Source organism: Thecamonas trahens (genome assembly GCF_000142905.1).
Source record: "Thecamonas trahens ATCC 50062 unplaced genomic scaffold supercont1.10, whole genome shotgun sequence".
In the NCBI taxonomy this organism is placed as follows: domain Eukaryota; order Apusomonadida; family Apusomonadidae; genus Thecamonas; species Thecamonas trahens.
Genome location: NW_013657670.1, coordinates 411420 through 431793, shown reverse-complemented (window position 1 = coordinate 431793; position 20374 = coordinate 411420). Strand labels below are relative to the sequence as shown.

At 65.4% G+C, this 20374-nt stretch overlaps 9 protein-coding genes across 9 annotated transcripts; 5 read left to right on the top strand and 4 right to left on the bottom strand.

Annotated features, from left to right (window-relative positions):
- Positions 1–99: 99 nt before the first annotated feature.
- On the top strand, positions 100–1325 carry AMSG_02857 (uncharacterized protein; the record flags this gene model as incomplete). Its single annotated transcript, XM_013905242.1, has 2 exons — positions 100–111; positions 147–1325. 2 exons carry the CDS (start codon positions 100–102, stop codon positions 1323–1325), a joined length of 1191 nt encoding a protein of 396 aa, XP_013760696.1.
- A 63-nt stretch (positions 1326–1388) lies between these two features.
- AMSG_02856 (membrane-bound transcription factor peptidase) lies at positions 1389–2792 on the top strand (the record flags this gene model as incomplete). Its single annotated transcript, XM_013905241.1, has 1 exon — positions 1389–2792. One exon carries the CDS (start codon positions 1389–1391, stop codon positions 2790–2792), a length of 1404 nt encoding a protein of 467 aa, XP_013760695.1.
- On the bottom strand, positions 2737–5876 carry AMSG_02855 (valyl-tRNA synthetase; the record flags this gene model as incomplete). The annotated part of the gene is made up of 1 exon (XM_013905240.1): positions 2737–5876. One exon carries the CDS (start codon positions 5874–5876, stop codon positions 2802–2804), a length of 3075 nt encoding a protein of 1024 aa, XP_013760694.1. The 3' UTR covers positions 2737–2801.
- A 232-nt stretch (positions 5877–6108) lies between these two features.
- AMSG_02854 (uncharacterized protein) lies at positions 6109–9199 on the top strand. Its single transcript, XM_013905239.1, has 2 exons — positions 6109–6177; positions 6401–9199. Exons 1-2 carry the CDS (start codon positions 6133–6135, stop codon positions 9104–9106), a joined length of 2751 nt encoding a protein of 916 aa, XP_013760693.1. The 5' UTR covers positions 6109–6132; the 3' UTR covers positions 9107–9199.
- AMSG_02853 (uncharacterized protein) lies at positions 9145–10266 on the bottom strand (the record flags this gene model as incomplete). Its single annotated transcript, XM_013905238.1, has 1 exon — positions 9145–10266. One exon carries the CDS (start codon positions 10264–10266, stop codon positions 9145–9147), a length of 1122 nt encoding a protein of 373 aa, XP_013760692.1.
- Positions 10267–10589: 323 nt separating this feature from the next.
- AMSG_02852 (uncharacterized protein) lies at positions 10590–14363 on the top strand (the record flags this gene model as incomplete). Its single annotated transcript, XM_013905237.1, has 2 exons — positions 10590–10992; positions 11050–14363. The coding sequence occupies 2 exons, from the start codon at positions 10590–10592 to the stop codon at positions 14361–14363; spliced, it is 3717 nt and encodes a 1238-aa protein (XP_013760691.1).
- Positions 14360–14929, bottom strand: AMSG_02851 (Rieske domain containing). The gene has a single exon (XM_013905236.1). The coding sequence runs from the start codon at positions 14922–14924 to the stop codon at positions 14409–14411; it is 516 nt and encodes a 171-aa protein (XP_013760690.1). The 5' UTR covers positions 14925–14929; the 3' UTR covers positions 14360–14408.
- Positions 14930–15718: 789 nt separating this feature from the next.
- On the top strand, positions 15719–16490 carry AMSG_02850 (uncharacterized protein; the record flags this gene model as incomplete). The annotated part of the gene is made up of 3 exons (XM_013905235.1): positions 15719–15898; positions 16003–16426; positions 16462–16490. 3 exons carry the CDS (start codon positions 15719–15721, stop codon positions 16488–16490), a joined length of 633 nt encoding a protein of 210 aa, XP_013760689.1.
- AMSG_02849 (vacuolar protein sorting-associated protein 54) lies at positions 16267–18926 on the bottom strand (the record flags this gene model as incomplete). Its single annotated transcript, XM_013905234.1, has 1 exon — positions 16267–18926. One exon carries the CDS (start codon positions 18924–18926, stop codon positions 16587–16589), a length of 2340 nt encoding a protein of 779 aa, XP_013760688.1. The 3' UTR covers positions 16267–16586.
- Positions 18927–20374: the final 1448 nt, after the last annotated feature.

Genomic DNA, 20374 nt, shown 5'->3' with positions numbered 1-20374 from the left:
CTTCACCACTCCCGCTGCCTCCCCTCCCCCCCTCTTCCCCTCCGTCCACAGCCCGACTCACCCTCCCCCCCCCCCCCTCCCTCGTCCCCTCCTCCCCGGATGGATGTCATGGTTGAATAGCCTCGGATAAGGTTCCCGCGCGGAAGACCAAGAAGCAGCGTAAGCTGTCCAAGTCGGTCTCGGGCTCGCGGTCGGTGGATGACTCGGGCTCGGCGTCGTGCGCCCCCTCGCTCTCGCTCTCGTCGTCAGGGGATGAGTCGGAGGATGAGAGCTCGGATGGCACTGCTGCGAGCATGGGCTTTGCTGGTGACTCGTTTGCACAGTTCTCGTCGTCCGATGACGGCGACGACGGCGCTGACGCCTCGGACGACGGCAACATCATGCTCGGCGACGATGACGATGACGAGGCCCAGGCGGCCGGGTCGACCGGCAAGGCTGGCACGCGCAAGCGGAAACTCAAGACTGGCGTTGTCTACCTCGGTCACATCCCGCACGGCTTCTTTGAGCCGCAGATGCGCGGGTTCTTCTCGCAGTTTGGCACGGTCAACAAGGTCAAGCTTGCCCGCAACAAGAAGACCGGGCGCTCCAAGCACTACGCCTTTATCGAGTTTGCCTCCAAGACTGTGGCCAAGATTGTGGCCAAGGCCATGAACAACTACCTGCTCATGGAGTCGATGCTCGTTTGCCAGTACGTGCCGCGCGTCAAGGTCCACCCCAACACCTTTGACAAGCACGACGACAGGTTCTTCGTCATCGACCACCACAAGCGCGATATCGAGCAGCGTTCAAAGCCCATGACTGAGGAGCGTGCCAAGCTCATCGCGAACCGGGCCGCCAAGACTGCCAAGGCCAACGCTGCCAAGATCGCCGCCGCCGGCATCAAATACTCGTATGACGATTTCTCGTCGTCCGACGACGACGACGATGATTCCGCCCCGGTCGCCGCCCGCTCTGCCAAGGCTGCCGACGCTGATGACGACGCTACCAAGGGCAAGGCTAAGAAGACCGAAAAAGCCAAGAAGACGCCCGCCAAGGCCAAGAAGGCCGCCGCCAAGGCCGAGGCCACCCCGGCCAAGGCCAAGAAGACGCCGGCCAAGGCCAAGAAGACCCCCAAGGCCAAGAAGGCCGCCGCCAAGGCCGAGGCCGAGGCCGAGGCCACCCCGGCCAAGGCCAAGAAGACGCCCGCCAAGGCTAAGAAGACCCCCAAGGCCAAGAAGACGCCCGCCAAGGCCGCCGTCGACGATCAGTCGGACGATGCCGAGCCTTCGCCTGTCCGCACCCGCCGCTCCACCCGCCGCTCCACCCGCTCGTCAAGAAACGCATGAGATGAACCTTCCCACTGACCATCCTGACCGCACTCCCCCCCCTCCCCCCCCCACACAAGCACCATGCTCCTTCACCTCGCGGCATGCCTCGTAATAGCATGGGTTGCACTCAACGTCGCCTCTGCCCTCGGCTGGCTCCCGCACGCGGCCTCAGTCCGCTCCCTTGTCGTCCTTCGCCTGCACCGCCCGTCGCCGCCCCGCGGCCTCGGCGCCGCTGCCGCGTACCTCACCTCGCGGTGGTTTGCTGCCGGCGCAGTCATCGGCGTCGCTCTCTGCGCTCTGGCGCTCCTGGCCCTCGCCGCTAACGCGGCTCTTGGTATCCATGCTCGGATGACGGCCATCGCTCCTGCTGCTGCCGCTAAGGATGCCACGAACCCGGAGGCCAAGCCCGCCCCTGCCCCACTGCTCGTGCCCATCATCCCGGGCTACAACGTGCTTGGCGGCGACATCATCGCCTTTGTCCTCGCCCTTCTTATTGCTACGGTTGTCCACGAGGCCGGACACGCCCTGGCTGCAGTTCAAGAGCGCGTTCGCATCCGCGGCGCCGGCCTCGTCCTTGTCGTCGTCTACCCGGGCGCTTACGTCGAGATCGACTCGGCCGATCTGGAGCGCGCAACACCAGCGGCTCGCCTGCGCATCTTTCTCGCCGGTGTTTTCCACAACGCTGTTCTAGCGCTCCTTGCACTTGTACTCCTATGGGCGCTTCCGCTTGCTGTCTCCCCGCTCTTTGCCTCGGCCGCCGGCGCCGGCGCCTACGTTCATAGCGTCGACCCCAGCTCGCCGCTCGCCGCCTCGCTGCAGGCCGGTCATCTGGTGACTCGCGTCGACGACTGCATTGTTGAATCGCCTGCGGCCTGGCAGCGCTGCTTGAGCGAGGTTGCGATGGGAGCGGCTCCGGCATCGCGATGCGTCGCTCGCGGCGACCTTCCACCGCGCGTCCGTGGGCCTGGCGATCCACCGCCGTGCTTCAGCATTGCTGCGGCTGGCAGCGTCGTGTGCATGAAGGCGTCATCCGCACTGAGCGGCGATGCCTGTCCTTGCCTGGCCTCACAAGCGTGCCTAACACCAGTCCTCGAGCCGGATGCCGGCATTTCGTTCCTCTATCGCATCACCTTCGCCCAGAGCCCTGCACACAGCGAGCAGCACATCTTTTTTACCGGTCATCCAGCCACGGTCTTTGCCGCGGTCCGCGTCGGCGATCTCTATCCGCGGCTCGGAGGCTGGCTTGCGCTCTCGGCGCTCGAAGCGGTCTCGTCCGTCCTCTCGTTTGTGGTCTCGCTCTCGGCCGGCCTCGCCGCACTCAATGCGGCGCCGGTCTACACTCTAGACGGCGAGCATGTTTACGCCATCGGCATGGCCGCGCTCTTCCCGCGCGCTCCGCACTCTGCTGCTATTGCGACGACATGGCTGCTCCGCATCGGGACTGGCCTGCTCGTCGTCAACATTGCTCTCTCACTCCTCCCATGACAATGACGACTAGGCCAGCGCCTTGGTCAGACTCTCCAGCTTGGTTCTCAGCTCGTCCAGCTTGGTCGCGTTACCGGCCTGCACCGCCGCCGGCACGCGGGTGGCGTAGTGCTCCCCAGCCATGATCTTCTCCAACTTGGCAATCTGTGCCTCCAACTTGGCCGAACGGGCGCCGAGCTCGGCCCGCTGGCTCTTGCTCAGCGTCCGCGCGGCCTGGCCGAGCGCCAATCCGGGCTCGGCCGTGAGCGCGACCCGGATGGCGTGCGGGCCGACCCCAAACTCGATGGCACCGTGCTCGACGTACCCATCGCGAGGCGTGTCGGTCACGTCTTGGGCCTTGGCTAGCCGCGCCACAAGGGCGTGGACCTGGCTTCGTGCTTGAGCGTCGGCCACCACCTTGCTCGCCTCGCTCACCACGTACACTGCTGCTCCGCGCGGCGGGGTCCAGCTCGCCCGAAGCGATCGGACCTGCTCCAGCAACGGAAGGACGTAGCCGTCGATTGCGGCGGCAGCGTTGGCAAGCTGCCGAGGCACATCCGACGGCGAGACCGCAAAGGCCTCGGGGAGTGGCGCAACCCGAGTATCGACACTTGCTGGCAGCTCGTCGCACAGCCCGACCGCGTGGCTCACCAGCTCGTCGGTGAGGAACGGTAGCAGCGGGTGCGCCGCCGTGAGGAATGAGAGCGCACAGTGGGCAAGAACTGCGCCCTCGACGCCGCCCTTACTCACCTTGGTGTGTTCCACGTAGATGTCGCAGAAAGCATCGACGAAAAAGCCCGACACCGCGCGAGCCGCCTTGTGCAGCGCCAGCGGCGGCTGCGCCGCTGCCTGCACCTCGGCCGCCATGACGTCAAGCTTGCTCAGAATCCACGCGTCCATTGGCGTCAGCGCCGCCGCGGTGTCGGGCGTCAGCCGGAGCTCGGCCCGCCCATCAGCACCCGACGCCAGCTGCTGGACGTACTGCGGAACTGCACCCTCGTCCTCGGTGGCAAGCAGCACATACCGGAGTCCGTTCCAGATCTTGTTGCAGAATTTGCGCGCCGAGAGGACCAGCGATGGGTCGAGATTGATAAAGTGCGATTGCTTAGTCATTTCGAGAAGGGCATACCGGAGCGCGTCGGTGCCGAACGCCGGAAAACCGTCGGGGAACGCAGCCTTGAGGTCCGAACTTGCACGGGCGCGCTCGCCCGCAGGCAAGTTGCCGCCCTCGAGCGCAGCGAGAAGCTTGTCCAGCGACGCCCCCTGAATGAGGTCGGCCGGATCGAGTACATTGCCGAGCGACTTGGACATCTTGCGCCCTGACTTGTCGCGGACCATCTGGTGGAGGTCGATGTGCTTGAATGGGAGCTCACCGCCAGGCGCGAGGTGGGTGCAGAGCATTACCATGCGTGCGACCCAAAAGACCAGGATGTCCGAGCCGGTCTCCATGAGTGTCAGCGGGTAGCCGGCGCGGCGCGGATCGGCATGCGGCCACCCCAGCGCCGACATCGGCAGCAGCGCCGACGAGAACCACGTGTCGAGCACGTCGTCGTCGCGGACCACGTCACCCGAGCCCCAGACCTCGGCGGCGGCAACCGATGCCGCCGCCTCGTCGGCGGCAAAGACCCAGTCTGAAGTGTGCAAGCCCGATGAGCCCGGTGCCCGCCACGCCGGAACCCGATGGCCCCACCAGAGCTGCCGCGAGAGGCACCAGTCGTTGAGCTGATGCATCCACTCGTCCCATGTTGCCTCGAACGACGCGGGCGCAATCGTGAGCGCGCCAGTCTCGACCGCCTTACGCGCCGCCTCGGCTAGCTCGCGAGTCCTGAGAAACCACTGCGGGCGGAGGAGCGGTTCGAGCACGTCGCCAGTCCGTGAGCAGACCGCAAGGCTCTGTGCATACGGCTCATGGCCGCCGTACGCACCACTAGCCTCGAGAAGCTCAATGATGCGTGCACGCGCCTCGTACCGGTCGACGCCCTCAAGCTCAGCCAACTCAGCCGGGAGTGGTGTGTCACCGAGGTGGGCAACCAGCTCGCTCAGCGCCACATGGCCAACGTCGTCAAAGAGCGTCAGCGGAGCTTGGCCGTGCCGGACGCCGGTGGCGTAGTCGTTAAAGTCGACGCCGGGCGAGATCTTGACCACGCCTGTTCCGAATTCGGGATCGACGGCCGTCGCGTCGGCAACCACCGGCAGCAGCGCGCCCGTCAGCGGGTGCTTCACGCTCTTGCCGGCGAGCCGCGCGTGGCGCGGGTCGTCGGGGTGGACGGCCAGCGCCGTGTCAACCAGCACCGTCTCGGGACGGGTTGTCTGCACCGCCACGGTCTCTCCAGACGGTGAGTTGGCGACGGCGTAGCGGATAGTATACAGCCGACCGGACGGAACCCGGCGGCCGTCGGGCAGGGCAATGGTCGAGTCGGGCGCGACGTCGACGTGGTCAACCTCGACATCCGAAATGGCCGACCGCAGCGTTGGGCACCAGTTGACCAGCCGCAGATCACGGTAGATAAGCCCGTCGGCGGCGAGCTGCATAAACGCAGTATCGACCGCCTGCGACCGCGCCGGATCCATGGTAAAGTACTCGTGCGCCCAGTCGAGCCCGCCGCCTAGCATCCGCAGCTGGTCACGAATGCGTCCATCGCCGGTCGCCTCCTTCCAAGCGTGAACTTCGCGCACAAATGCGTCGCGGCCGAGCTCATGCCGCGAGATGCCGCGCTCGCGCTGGATCTTGCTCTCAACCACAACCTGGGTGGCGATGCCAGCGTGGTCCAGCCCGGGGATCCACAGAGTCTCCTCGCCGCGAGCCCGCGCCGCCCGCACCGCCGCATCCTCCACCGCAACCGTCAGCGCGTGGCCCAGATGCAGCGCGCCAGTCACGTTGGGTGGCGGGAGGAGGACGGTAAACGTCGGCCTTCGCAAGCTGCCTGTCTTTGCTGCTTCTTTGGCCTGCTGCACTCGCCAGGCCTCCCATCGCGCCACCTTGCCAGCCTCCACAGCCGCGGGCTCGTACCCTGCCGCCAGCCCGCCCGCGCCCGCGCTAGCAGCCCACCTCCGACCAGCCAAGGTGGCCACCGGCACCATCCGCGCCCAGTACGCCCGGAGCATAGACCTGAGGGTAGAGTAGAGTAAAGTGGTAGGAGATGGTGCGTAGGTGGGTCGGAGGGGTAGAGGGGAGGGGCAAGCGCAATGGTGGGGGCAGCGGCAGGACTACCAGTCGTCGTGTCGCGTCTGATCACCACCGCCACGGGTCACCATCCTGCCAGCCAGCCCTGCCCAGCCAAGCCGAGTCAGCCCCTCTCGGTGAGCCAGCCCCAGGCCCGTCGCTCAGGGCTTTGTCACTCGTCTTTCCGCCACAGGGACAATGGTGCGCAAGAAGGACAAGGCCACCAAGAAGTATGAGAACAAGGTACGTACTACCTCTTCCCTCTTCCTTCTTCTCTCTCTCTCTCTCCCCCCTCCCCACCCCTGTCCCCCCCCCCCCCTGCTCCTGCCCCCCCCCCCCTAGGTCGGCGAGATGGCGGATGGATGGGAGGATGGTCACCCCCTCCCCCCCCCCCCTCCCCACCCACCCAGTCCCCGCCTCCCCAATCCTACCGCATTGCTCACCCCCTTCCCCTTCACACGCACAGAACCTCAAGGGAGAGCTCAAGCGGCGCAAAGTGGTGAAGGATGTGGCTGAGCGTGAGGAGAGCAAGGCCATCCGTAGGGCTATCCGGCTGGCTAAGGAGGAGTCGAGGTCCAAAGCAAAGGCCCGGGGCGCGGCCGAGCTCGGAGTGAAGGGCAAGAAGAAGAAGAACAAGCGTCAGCGGCCGAAGATCTCGGCTCTGCCCGAGGACGAAGAGTCGGACGAGGCTGATGAGATGCTGGCCATGGCTGTCGAGGCTGGTGATGCCGTGGCCGGCAAGGCTGGCAAGTCGGCTCGTGGGAGCAAGAAGGATAAGTACGCCGGGCTGGACTTTGAGGGCTTTATGCAGAAGATGCAGGACAGCGATGATGACGACGATGGCGCGGCGGAGGCGTCCTCGGATGGCGACGACGACGAGGGCGAGAGCAGCGAGGGAGAAGGCGTGACCGAGGCCGATCTGGTGGCCAAGTTTGGCGTCGATGGCTTCAGCTCGTCGGACGACGGCAGCGCATCGGACGACGCGTCGAACAACGTGGCCAGCAGCGCCAAGAACGCGCGTGCCAAGGTAGTTGATGAACACAAGATGCAGATGGACCAGCTTGCGGAGCAGGATCCGGAGTTTTTCAAGTTTCTGCAGGAGCACGACGCCGGGCTTCTCGACTTTGCCGCCGAGTCGGACGACGGCGAGGAGGAAGAGGTTGCGGCCGAGGCCGAGCTCCTCCGCGAGGCTGCGGCCGAGGAGAAGCGCAACCGCAAGAAGGACATGCCGCTGAGCAAGCTGCCAGTCATCTCGGCAGAGATGTACTCGCAGTGGAAGAAGTTGCTTGTGACCAAGGAGCTGACTCCGCGCCGGATCCGTACCTTTGTGGCGGCGTTCAAGTCTGCAGTGGCCATGACAGTCGACGCCAGCGGGCAGGCCGCCAGCACCCGGTCCGAGCGCGATGAGAACGAGGCCGCAGTGACCAAGGCCCTGGGCAAGATTCGGTTCCGCGTCGAGTCGGAGGCAGTCTTCAACATGATTGTCCTCTTCTCGCTCCGCAACATGCACAAGATCTTCAACGCCTACCTCCAAATCCAGTCGCAGCGGGCGCGGAGCCGCGGCTCGCAGCGCAAGCCGTACACGCCCGGCCCGCGGGCTGTGCCGTCCAAGGTCCCGGGCTTTGTCGGTATCAAGCGCACGGTCCAGTCGTACCTCCGGACGCTCATTGTGTTTGTCGATGGCGTCCGCGACCCGTCCATCCTGCGTCTGGTCTTTGTCCACCTCGACGCGCTCATTCCGTTCATGCAGCACCAGCTGAAGACGGCCAAGCGGCTGCTCAAGACCCTTGTGGCGCATTGGGCCCGTGCCGAGTCGGAGGACACCATGCTCCACGCCTTCCTCACCATCCGCACCATGGCGCTCAACCTGCCTGCCTGGTTCATCAATGACGCGCTCAAGCGCTCGTACATGGCCTTTGTCCGCGAGGTCAAGCACACCGCCGCCCACACCGCCGCCCGCCAGCAGCTCCTCCGCAACTGTCTGGTCGAGCTCTTTGGTATCAACGTCGAGGCTTCGTACCAGCACGCCTTTGTCTACATCCGCCAGCTCGCCATCCTTCTCCGCACCGCCATCTCGGCCCAGTCCAAGTCCTCGCTCGCCACCGTCTACAACTGGCAGGTTGTTCACTCGCTCCGCCTCTGGGCCCAGATCCTTGCGCAGTACAAGGACTCGGACAAGCTCGAGCCGCTCCGCTACCCGGTGATCCAGATCCTGTCCGGCATCGCCACTCTTGCGCCGTCGGCCCGCTACTTCCCGCTCCACTTGCACGTCATGGAGGACCTTGTCAACCTTGCCGCTGCTACTGGCCTCGTCACCCCGGCTGCCACCGCCCTCCTCTCCATTCTCCACGCGGAGTCGCTCGCCAAAAAGTCGGCGGCGTCGACGACCAAGCCCATCGACCTCACCATCGTAGTCAAGGTGACCAAGTCGTACACCACCTCGCGCGCCTTCAAGACTTCGGTCGTCGACCGCGTCGCCTTTATCCTCCTCCGCCACGCCCACTCGCTCGCTGGCACGATTGCCTTCCCGGAGCTTCTGGCGCCTGTCCTCTCCTCGGTCCGTACCTTCTCCAGGAACAAGGCTATCGCGCCCGCCCTCCGCAAGCGCGTCGCCTACCTCATCTCCGCCATCGGCAACCATTCCCGCTGGATCCGCGCTAAGCGCGACTCCATCACCTTTGCGCCCGGCGACACCGCCGCCGTGGAGGCCTTTGAGGCCGGCCTCAACACCGCAAAGTCGCCCATCCAGAAGGCTTACGTCGCCAAGCTCAAGGAGCACGAGGCCGAGCGCGCCCGCCTCGCCGACGATGCCGCCGCCGCCGCCACCTTTGGCAACGACGACGACAAGCTCGACCCGGCCGAGCACAACACCCTGCGCCAGGCCCTCGAAGCCGCCACTGACCCGCGCGCGGACGACGAGGACGACCACGCCGGCTCCGCCAAGCGCAAGCGCTCGCAGCCGCACAGCGACGAGAGCTCCAACAGCTCTGACGACGACGAGAGCTCGTCCGATGACGACGAGCCCGAGGAGGCTCCGTCTCGCAAGCGCCGCAAGACCATCGCCCTCTCGGCCGAGCAGGAGCGCGCCGCGCACCGTGTCATGTCCATCAAGGACGAGTCCGAGCTCCCAGCCGACACCGTCCAGGAGCTCGGCTCCGACGACGACTGGTAAACTGGCGGTGTTCCACACCAGCAGCACACTATCCTGGACTACGCTCTGTACTCGTGCGGCTCGAGAAAGCCGATAAAAAGCGAGCCGTCCGCCAGCCACCGCATCCCTCGCCCGCCGCTTGACCGCATCTCGAGCACAAGCGTTCCAGTGTACAAAAGGTGAATGTTGAGCCAGCGGACGTCGTCAAGCACCCCGATGCAGAGCTCGAGCGCCTTGGCGTTGCGTTCGGCCACCGAGCCGCAGACCTCGGGCCATCGCCCATCGGGTGTCCGGCCAACATGCTTGGACCATGCCCGCGCGCCGGCAGAGAGCTGCGCTCCAACCAGGCGCTTGGCGCCGTAAACCGGCGCTTCAAACGCGGCAATGAGCGTGGCGCGCTGCGGGAGCGGGCGCACCAGGCTTGCCGCCGTCATCGCAAAGCCCATGACCCGCCAGCATGCGTGGGGGCAAGCAGCGCCAGTCTCGGCTACCCTGCCAGCAGCAGACGTAGAGGGAGCGGCGGCGTACTCGGTCATCGCCGCGGCGAGGTCCGCAAGCCCGCGCGCCTCGCTCTCGCTTACCACGCGCAGCTCAAAACACGGATGCGGGACCGCTAGCTGGGGCGGCACCCCGCGGTTTGTCACAAGCTGCTTCGCTAGATGCCCCGCCAGTGACCGCCCGTTCGGGTAGGCGAACGACGGCGTGTCGGGGCCATCGCCCATGATCTTGCGCCCGACCTCAGTCTCTCGCTCGGTCGACCCATCCAGCGCTTCCCGCTCCTCGACAGTCAGCATGGCCTCGGTCCTTGCCACCAGCTCTTCCTCCAGAGGGTGGAGTGGTGGCCGGTCCTGTTGCGGCGCAAAGCCCTCGGCAAGCAAAGCTACGGCATCCTCCATGACCAGCTCTGCCAGTTCGGGCCACTCGGCCGCCACCGCCGCCACCTCGTTCTCCATCGCCACCCGCCGGGCCTCAGGCAGCTGATCGTCGGCCTTCAGCAGTGTCCTTGCAAAGCCCTTTGCCTTTCGCGCCCGCTTCAGCCGATGCCCCCTCTCAGCTTCTTCTGTTCTCTGCTCGCCGTCGCCACACTCGGCGGAAGTCATGGTCAGCAACTTGTCCAGTCTCGCCTCGCTCTGGAGGGCCTGGGCCAGCCACCGCACCGCATCGTCCCCATCCGCAGCCATGCCCGCTGTACAGGATTTTGCACTCGCCACCTCTCCCGCGGCCACTTGTGCAAGTGAGGTCGTGCGTCGTGAGTACCCTGCCTGACAGCCGATGCCGGCGGCGGTCGATGTGGTTGATATGAGCGATCGTATTGATGCGGGTGATGCAAGCAGTGATGGCCATGCATGTGGCTGGTGATGTCCTTGATGTGTTTGTGGAAGGCGATGTGGGCGACGTAGGCGATGCTGGTGTGTCAGGGAGAGCAGCTGGGTTTGAGCGCGGGCACCAACCACTGCTGTGGCGGCGGCCTTGCGCCCTGGCAGGGCGAGACACCCCACCCTCTATGGAGAGCCACGACGAGGTATGTGCGGCACATGCCCATGTGCTTGCGGCTGGTCTGGGTGTGATTGGGGACGAGCCTCCTTCGGATGCCGCCGGCCACGAGCTGACCTTTGCTGCCCTCGAGGGCATGGACGCCCTGGCGCGACTCGCTGTCCGCGGCGACAATGCCTCCACGGGCCTCTCGCGGTTCGACGACCGATACGGCGCCTTTCGCTCGCTTCCAGAGCGCCTGCCGGCCCCTCTCATCGGAGCGCAGCTCGCTGTTGGGGTCACGCATCTTCTTGCCTTTGATCACAACTACGCCGCCTCGCCGCTCTTTGTCTCGCTCGCTGTCATTGCAGGCTCGTGCGCGGCGGCCCGGGCCATGGCCGACCCGACCACACCGGCAGGCTCAGATGCAAGCCGTACTGCAAGTTCCAGTGATACAGCCGCGAGCATGGGCTCACGCCGGGGATGGGCAGGCCTCGCTGCGCTCATCATTCCCTGGCTCAGCACGGCGCCCCGCCATCTGGTTGCGGCTGCCGGTGTGTGCAGGGCGTGGCGAGCAGAGGCTAAGCGCGCAGCGCACTGGCCAGACTTCAGTTCGCTGGATAGCTGGCGAGCGCGGGCAGAGCTAGCGCTGGTGCTGCGCTCAGAGGGAAGGGGCGATGCAGAGAGTGAGTCTGTTGTGGTCGGCTACATGCTGAGCGTCGCCGTCCCTCCGCGTCCACCGGCTTTTGCCGTTGTCCCGCCCGAGATGGCCTCGGCCATCTTTCTCTTTCTGCACTCCCCGAGCGTGGGCTCACTACATGCGGTGCTGTCGGCGACTCATGCGGTAGTGGTATCTGGCGCGCGCGATGCCGTCTCTGCTGACGCGGTGGCACTCCTCGTCTCGCTCGTCTCGTTTGACTTGCTTGTTGGAGCGGGGGCTGCCTTTGGTATCCGGCTGGTGCGCAAGCGGCGTGAGAGCAGCAACGGCAATGGAGGTGCATTTGTGAGAGATGGCGTTGCGGTCCTCTCGGCGGTACTTGAGCCGCGAATCCGGCTCCGTCCGTGGGAAGCGTGGTGGCTCCGGCGGGCGATGGCGCGCATCAGAGCAGGCGTTACCGCAGGCTCAGCCTCTTCAAGAAGCTTGGGCGAGACCCTGCTGCAGCCCGGCAGCCTGCCGCTTGCGGTGAGTTTGCGCGAGACGCTAGTCGGGATGTGGATTCAGGGCGAGCGCGAAGGCGGCGCCTCGACCCGGCACTTTCTGGCCCATACGCTTGAGATGTGGGCATCGGATGAGACACGTCCGGCTTTCAACGGCGAGAAGCAGCTCAAGGCGCTCGATGACACTCCAGTCTCGCTGGTCAATCACTTGCCGCTGGCGCAGTTTGACCAGCCGCTGCTCGGCCCACCCGTTCTCGCTGCATTGGCCAAGCTTGTGCTGGCTCACGAGGCCCACGTCGGCAGCAAGTTCTTCCCGTTCATCAACTCGGAAGCTCGGTATGCGGCGCTCTTGAGTCAGATCGACATCGAGGGCGGGAGCCTCGCTCAGCTGTACGGCATTATGCTTGACAGCAGCGGGAGCAGCAGCAGTGACTGGCCGGCGCTCACCCCACAACTGGTTGCGTTGGCCAAGGCAGGCGAGTGCGAGCCGGCGTGGGCTGCGGTGCTGCGGATCCATGACGTGCTTGTGGGACGGACCCAGCTGGCACTCGCTGCAGCCGGGATCAAGCGGCCATCGGCGTGGTCGTCGACGCTGCAGCTCGCCCGCGCTGCGCTGCATGTTTCCGGCGGCATGGCCCGCGCTGGCCAGAGCAGTCGGACCGAAAGCCGCCCGCTCGCGGTGGCGTTTGAGCTCTCGCTCCTGCGTCTCAGTTTCGCTGGTGTTTGTATGCCGGCCTCGATTGATGGGTTTGAGACCAATCTCGGGTGGCTGGCGGCAAGCTACGTCCGCGAGGCAGTGGCTGTCTTGGTGGCCATCGGCCAGTACCGGCTCGCCGACCTCCTCCGCGCCGTCTTTGGCATTGGGTGGGTGTCGGATCAGCGGGCGCCAGGCGCACCAGGCGGTGCTTCAGTCATCAACTGGTCCGCCCCGGGCGCGCTTGTGCAGGCCTACCACGGCCTCGAGTGCGTTGTCTCGATAGTGGTAGAGAGCGTGGCGCCGTCGTTTGTGCCGACGTGGCGAGCGGTGCAGGACGTCGACATGACGCCGGCGGTGACTGAGGGCCTCTTCCGATCGGGCCTGTTTGCGGCGCTTGCGCCAAGCGAGCGGTCCATGATACCTGTCCTCACTCTTTTGCTTGCCACGCGAGTGGTCCTGGCGGCGTCACTGGTACTGGACCTGCTCGCTGTTGCCAACGTTGGTCACGCCTATGTACACGTCCTCCATGTCAAGCAGCTTGTTGGCTTTCGGCTCTTGGCCTCGTCGAACGCGCTAGTCCACGGCGGGAGCGCACGGCTCGCTGACGATGTGCCTCTTCTGAGCCTCACATTTGAGGTGCTCAACGACCCTGGCCTACGGACTGTCATGTCGCACACTCGCGAAGTTTTTGCCTTTCACGAGGCGCCGTACACCATGGCGACACTCGCACACCGCCGCCACGTCCTCTACGAGCGTATCATCGGCGACGATCTTTCAGTCAGCACGCCGGTTGCTGAGCTGCTTGACCTCCGCGCTCGCTGGCAGGCATCCTACTCCCGGGTCCTCTCGGAAAAGGAAGTGCTTGACGAGGTGCTCGAGGATCCGGCGCTGCTGAATCGGCTCGGCTGGACCGCCGACGCTGTCGCTGACAAAACCCATGCCGCGTTTAACTTGCTCGAGACGCTCGAGCTCGAGCGCGCCGCCATCGACTCGCTCGTCTGCTTTGCGCTTGTCCAGCAGCTCACTGACGAGCTCTGCCAGGCATGGCCGATGGAGGCCGACGACTCGAGCTTTTGCACGGCGCTCGATGCGCTCAATGCGTACATGACGAGCCTGTATGCGCACGGCACCACGCCGCTTCTGGCCAGCAGCCGTGCGCCTCCACTGGCCGCGTTGGTTGAAGAGGCCGATGACGCCGTTGGCGCGTTTTGTCGTCTGTCGTCGAGCGCGGTGAATGCAGCGGCGGAGGCAGGCGAGCTCGGCGATGCCACACTGTTCAAGAACTACATCCGGGTCGTCGCCGCGCTTGTCTGTGTCATTGCTGCCGACTCGTTAGCCGGCCTTCGGTTGGCAGCGGCCGAGGGCGAGGGCGACTCGCCGGATGCGCAGCTCGAGGTGTTTGCTATTCTCGGAAAGCTCTTTCGGCAGGCCTGGTTCTACTGGGCGTCGGGCGGGCGACTGGCGGCAGGACCCAACGAGCTTCTCGAAGTGTTTGAGACATGGATGTGGGAGTTTCATGACCTGGAGGAGCTGGGAATCGTGTGGAACACGCTGTACCACGCCGAATCTGATCTCGGCAGCGCCATTGCGAGGTCGGCCGTCCGCACTGCCGATGACGTGCTCGAGAGCCTCGGCGAGCGGGCCGAGGCGGTGGCCAAGCTCGCATCGTACGCAGGCGAGTCACAGGCTCCGCACGCTGAGCTCCTGGCACAGGCGCAGGCACTCACCGCGCCGTCGAGCGAGAGCGTTCACTCGACGCCGCTTCGGGCGCAGGTTGCGCTTGAGGCGCCAGAGGTGCAGGACGACCTCGAGCTAATGCTGGAACGGCTGGCGACACGCGACGCGGCGCTCATCCAGCGGCAGCGCCGCCGCCGTGTCTACATCCGCCACATGGCTGGCGTGCTGACCTCGGACCGCCCGCTCTCACTGCGTCTTCTTGCAGCCTCGTAGCCCCGCCGCTTGCTCTTGCGCCGGTGCAGCGTACTAAACGCCTGGTCACGAGCGTGGCTGGGGGTAGATGACCCGGGCGCCGTTGGGAAGGACGACGACCCCGTCAGCGTCAGGCTCTGGCTGCGGATCGGCGTAGGTGTCCGACTCTATGCGAGGACCGCCAACAGCGAGGCGGACCCAGATGTGGCCATTGTCGGTGACGCGGACCGGATGGACCCGCTGCATGACGCCCTTGGACTTGACAACACCATCGAGGGCAGTGTAGAGACCCTCGCCAGTATCGAGGGTGATCGGGTACTTGTGCCAGGGGCACACAATGCACGCCCGTCCGCCAACGTGCTTCACCTTGCCCGGAGCAAGCTCGCCGCCGTGGTGATAGCATCGAGCGTCCAGACAGGCCACCGATCCATCAGGCGCCAGGACCAGCACAACCTCACGACCGTCTATTTGTGTCTGGACAGCGCCGCGGCTCCGCACCTGCGCCACCGTCGTGGCTCTCACCCAGGCCTCGCCCTCGTCCACCCCGTCCTCCTCACTGCCCATTCCGCATCTGTCGTCCATCTCCAGTACTCTTGATGCTGCCATGGTGGTGGTGGTAAAGGTGAGTGGGGAGGGGGCGGGGGGGGGGGGGGGGGGGGGGAGAGGGGGAGCGAGAGGTGGGGGAAGGAGGAGGGGGGGAACAGGAATGTTGGTGGTGACATCGATGGCGGTTGAGATGGCACGGATAATGATGGTGGTGGCGATGGTGGTGGTGGTGGTGGTGGTAGTGATTGATGATGGTGGTGGTGGTAGATGATGGTAATCAGGGCGTCATGGCAGTGGGTCATGGCAGTGGTCATGGTGGTGGGGGTGAGCCGGTGGCAGACTCTTCCGCAGGCACACTCGCCCCCTCCCCCCTCCTACACACACACACACACACACACACACACACACACACACACCACTCCACACTCCCCCCACCCCACCCCTCCCCTCCCCCCACCCTACTCCCCAAATGGCTGACTCTCAGCCCGCAAGGGTCCGTCTCGACCGCAGAGCCATTCTCTCCCGTCTGGGCCCCTCGCCTCAAGCACCGCCAGCCTCCTCCTCCTCACCAGTATCGTCTTCCGCGCCTTCAACTGCTAAGCCTGCTCATGCCGCATCTCCGCCCGGACAGTCTACGTCGTCTGCAGCTCGGCTGGCCGGCCGACTTGTCCGTCCGCCCGCGCTGGAGCGCGAGCGGGCGATCAGCAGGGCGGCACAGGTCAGCTCCCAGAGACCGCAGCCGCAGCCGCAGGAACAGGCGCAGAAGCAAGAGCCACAGCGCGCTCCGAAGCAGGTCATCAGACCGCCAAGAGATGATCAAAAAGGCGATCATGATGCCGCCCGTGCGGTCCACAGTGGACATCTGGAGCAAAAGCATCCGGCACGGGAGCGGTCGCGGTCGAGGGAGGCCCGGCCTAGGGATAGAGGTGACAGAGGCCGGGACCGCGGCGGTGACAGGGGCCGCGATCGTGGTGGCGACAGGGACCGTGATCGTGGTGGCGACAGGGACCGTGATCGTGGTGGCAACAGGGACCGCGATCGTGGTGGCGATAGGGACCGGGGAAGAGACCGCGCCCGGGAATGGGGAAGAGACCGCGGTCGTGCCTCGCGCGAGACACGCGACTACGACAGATCTCGTGATCGCGACCGCGGCCACGACCGGTACCAGCGCGATCGGGGTAGGGACCCGGCTGTCGCCGCCAAGCCCGAGCCCGAGCCAGTGCAGGCCCCGCAGACTCCGCTCGGCCAGGCTGCCGCGCCAGTCCAGGTGTGGGACCAGCGTCAGGTGGAGGCGACCGAGGCGCTGCCTCCGGCGGAGCCAATGCAGCAGGAAGAGCCACCCACTGCACACGAAAGTCCGGTTGCCCCGGAGCAGGTGCCGTCGAGCCAGCCTTCGCAGGCGGTTGCTTCGCTGGACAGGTTTGCCAACGTGGCCGAGCGATGGCTGGAGGACGACGACAATCGTGTGCTTTTCAAGGCTGCGGTCCACAAGGCTGTCCACCGCACCGCCAACATCTACGTCAAGGCAAACGCGCTTCGTGTGAGCAAGTCGCGGATGACAGCCGCCATCAAGTCAATGTGCAAGTCGATTGTGACTCGTGAGCTCGGCGACGGTGACATGGCACCCGACTCTGTCTCGCCATCGTGCAAGCGCCGCATCCAAAAGTATGTCGAAAAGTACCTCAAGTCCAAGTTTGCTTAGCTCCGCCGCACGAGCTGCCGCTGGTAAAACGTGGCGAGCGTGCCCGAGAACCGCCCTTCGGGTAGCGCGTCGACTTTGGCGAGAAGGAACGCGATGTCGACTCGCAGCTGCTCCCGCGCCCGAGGTGTGTCCGTCCCCAGCGCCGCCGCGCCCTTCACCACCAATCGCTCCAGCGCATCCAGGAGCTTGCTGTAGATGTCAGCCAGCTCGTCTGGAGGTAAAAGCGGCGCAAGAACCTTGCGAAGAACCACAATCGACTTGACCATCTTCCGCATGTACGCCATCGGCGCAGAGATCTCACCGGTATTGGCTCGCCCCGCCGCTCCGGAGAAGGCCTCATCGTACGCGCCCTGCACGCCCTGCATGAAAAAGTAGAACCGGTCTGTCATGATGGCCACAATCTTGGCATTGATTTCGTCGGCGTGGTCGAGCAGCGCCTGTCGCGCCTCGGTCAGCACGCCCAGCACGGCGGCCTGCTTTTGCGTCAGCAACTGTGCTAGCCGCTCGCAGAGGATAGGCAGAAAGTGTGCAAGTGCTCGCAGCGACTGCGCGGCAACCGCAAGATGCGCAGCAGTGATGGCCTTGAGTCCGGCAGTGTGCATCGCGCCGGCGCCGAGCACAAGCTGGCAGCTCCGCGAGTTAAAGTGCTTGAGCAGGAGCCCGAGCCGCGAGACCGCGTCCGGCGCCAGCGCAGGCAGCCGCTCGACGCAGCTTACATAGTCTTGCATCATGTCAAAGAGCAGGACCGACGACGACGTGAGGTGGTACGCGCACGGCGTCGGATACGTCACGCCGCATGCTGGGAGAGTCAGCTTGTCGAGCGCGGCGACGTCATTGTCGCTCGCCGTGCCTTTGTGGTCGTGGCTGGACACCAGGTGTGAGATGTGGACGGGCACGTCAACTCGGCTCCACAGCTCATTCTCCAGTAGAATTGACAGCTTGGTCATCTTGGCGTCATGAAGCGTCGAGAGGAAGACCTTGGCCTGGGAGAGGAGTGGGCCGCGGAGCCCGTAGCAGTTGCGCCCGACCACCACCTCGGATGCCACAATGAACGAGACAACCGTCTGGATGAGGACCACGAAGCGCTGAAAGTCAAGCTTGGCATTCGTCTGCGCCCGCACCGCAAGCAACTTGGCTGCCCGCGAGTGGACAAGCTCAGCGCCGTCGGCCAGCGACGTCTGCATCTCCTCAACCAGCCGCTCCGCTCCCAGCTCAGCGGCCATGCCGTCGACGACATTGACGAGTCCGTGCGCCGCGCGGAGCGCGTTGAGCGCAACCTCGAACACTCCGTCGAGCACGCTGACGTAGTCGGGCGCATCGAGTGCCTTGAGATGGACCAGGATTGATGCCGAGGCATCAAAGTCGGGCCGGTCCCCCATGGCATCGACCACGGCCGTCACCCGCGACTCGACCGTCGACCGCACAAGCATCTTGAGCACTGCGGAGAGCTCGTCGCGCCACACCACGGGAAGCCGCGCGAGCGCACCAACCCGCGATGCGCTCAACAGCACCACCCGCACCCCACGCGTCTGCGCCTCGGTATCGCTGCCGGCTGACAGGGGCAGTGACACAGACGAGGCAGCAACAAGCGTCTTGCGCAGCAGCAGCGCAAACTCGTTGCCCAGCGCATCCTCCAGCTGGGCCGCGTAGCCATCGAGCGCAAACCGCATCGTGGCCACCGCACGTACGCCCTTCAGCTCCTTGCCCAGTACCGCTCGGGTCGATTCGATAAAATCTTGTGCGGCCACGTAGTCACCGTCGGCGAGAGCAGCCTCGATGAGCTCCGGCGCGGCTTGAACCTCACCGAGGAGCTCCAGTCGCGTCTGGAGGTCTGCGGCGCGTAGCTTTTGCTCGCGGAGAGCGCCGACCTCGAGCGACGAGCCGCGGAGCTGTGCCGACGCATCGCCAAGGACCGATCGCACCAGTGCGACCTTGGTGTTACAAGCCTCGACCAGCGCTGCAAGCTCGCGGATGGTCGAAAGCGTCGAGAAGAACGATCGCGACTTGAGCGCGATTGCTTTGGTCAGCTCGGTCTCCACCATGTCGACGTAGTAAGCCAGCTTCTCGTGCTCCAACACTGCCGACGACCGCGCCTTGCCAGCTCGTGGCTCGCCCACAGCAGCCAAAAACGCATCGGTTTGCGCGACCGAGAACCGGTCGTCGAAGAACATGGCCGGCACCGCGGCGAGTGCGCCATGCGGGCCGACCACAGGAGCTTGATCTCGTACTGCGCTGTTGGAAGCAGCCTCGTCTGCAGCGGCAGCAGCCACCGTGAGCTCGTGCGCAGCCTCGACCCGCCCCGCCACAGCGGCGAGGTAGGTCTCGACAACCGTCATGTCCGGCGATTCCAGTGAATACGCCGGGCTCTGCACAGGCCCGATTGGTCCAGGGAAGGGCACAGGGACCTGCAGGACCGGGTTGTTGAGCAGAGCCGTGAGATTATGTCCTGCGGCGCGAACATGGGCTCTTAGCAGAAGCTCAGCTTCATCGCGAGTCGGAATTGCCACAGGCGGCGGAGGATGCGGGTGCTCGTCGCCATCATCAGCGCCACCTCGTTCGCCGCCTTGCACCAGTCTCCATCCTCTCTCCTCGCCTGTCCCGAGAGCAGACGATGCGCCTCCAGGCGGTGTGCCTCCGGACGACGTGCCTCCAGACGGATGCCCTGTGCCTGCCCTCGTCGACAAAGGCGGGTCTCGGCCTCGCCCGCCCTTGCTTGCCATACCCACTCTCCTACGGTTTGGTGGAGAGCAGGAGTGGTTGGGGTGGGGTGGGTGGGGGATAGCAGCACTGGTCCTTGCTATGGGTGGGTGCCAGCACGGGGGAGGAGAGAGAGGGAGAGAGAGTGGTGGCGTAGGCTGCCGGTGACAGAGTTGGTGCCGGTGCCGGTGACGGTGACGGTGCGACGGCAGACGCCAAACCCAGGGCGACGGCGACAGGGCATCTTACCTTGGCCCTTTACGGCACGGAATGGACAAGTTGGTCCATCGCGCAAGCCGCGCTCTCCACAGACGTCGCAGCGTCCATCAATCGTGGTCTCCACAGACGTCGCAGCGTCCATCAATCGTGGTAAAAGAGTAGTATACTGGGTTAATGGCTGCTGTGACCACTGGTGGCCACAACAGAAAACAGGCGGCGATGCAGAGATGGACGCCGCACGCGGCGCAAAAGGTCCGCGGCCGCGATCGCACATCATGAAGCTTCCGGCAGGCGAGGTAGTCGCGTCGTAGAGCGGCTTATTGGGGAGAGTGGTGATGACAAGCAGCCGCTGCAGAGGTGCGCTTCCGCTTGCGCGACGGCGCGGAGCTGACGGCGTCGGCACTGGCGGCGAGGGCGCGAGCTGGCGGCGTCGGCACTGGCGGCGAGGGCGTCGATGATGTCGTAAGGAAAAGCCACGCCAGCTATGGCGGATCGAGGGCTCGCGTCAGCGTAGAGCGCGTATGCGGCGTCCAGAATCCAGTACACGATAGCGTGGCACCACTTGCGCGGCCACGCCGACCGGTAAGCTCGTCCGTCGCAAGAAGATCCACAACGTCTTCGCGCTCTCCCGTCCGGCCGCAGTGTTCAACTCTGAGCTGCTTCCCTTCCCGGTCGCCGGGGTCGTCAACGACAAGCTCAGCACCGTCCGCGCCCGCCGCTCCTCCGGATCTGCGCCATCCGGCACTTCGCGCGCCTCGCGCGTGCTCCCGGGCGTCCGTCACCGCGACGGTAGCTCAGGCATCGTTTAGGCGGGCGTCAACGTGTCGGCCGCCATCACGTGCGGGCGCGCCTCCCACCGGGAAGTCAA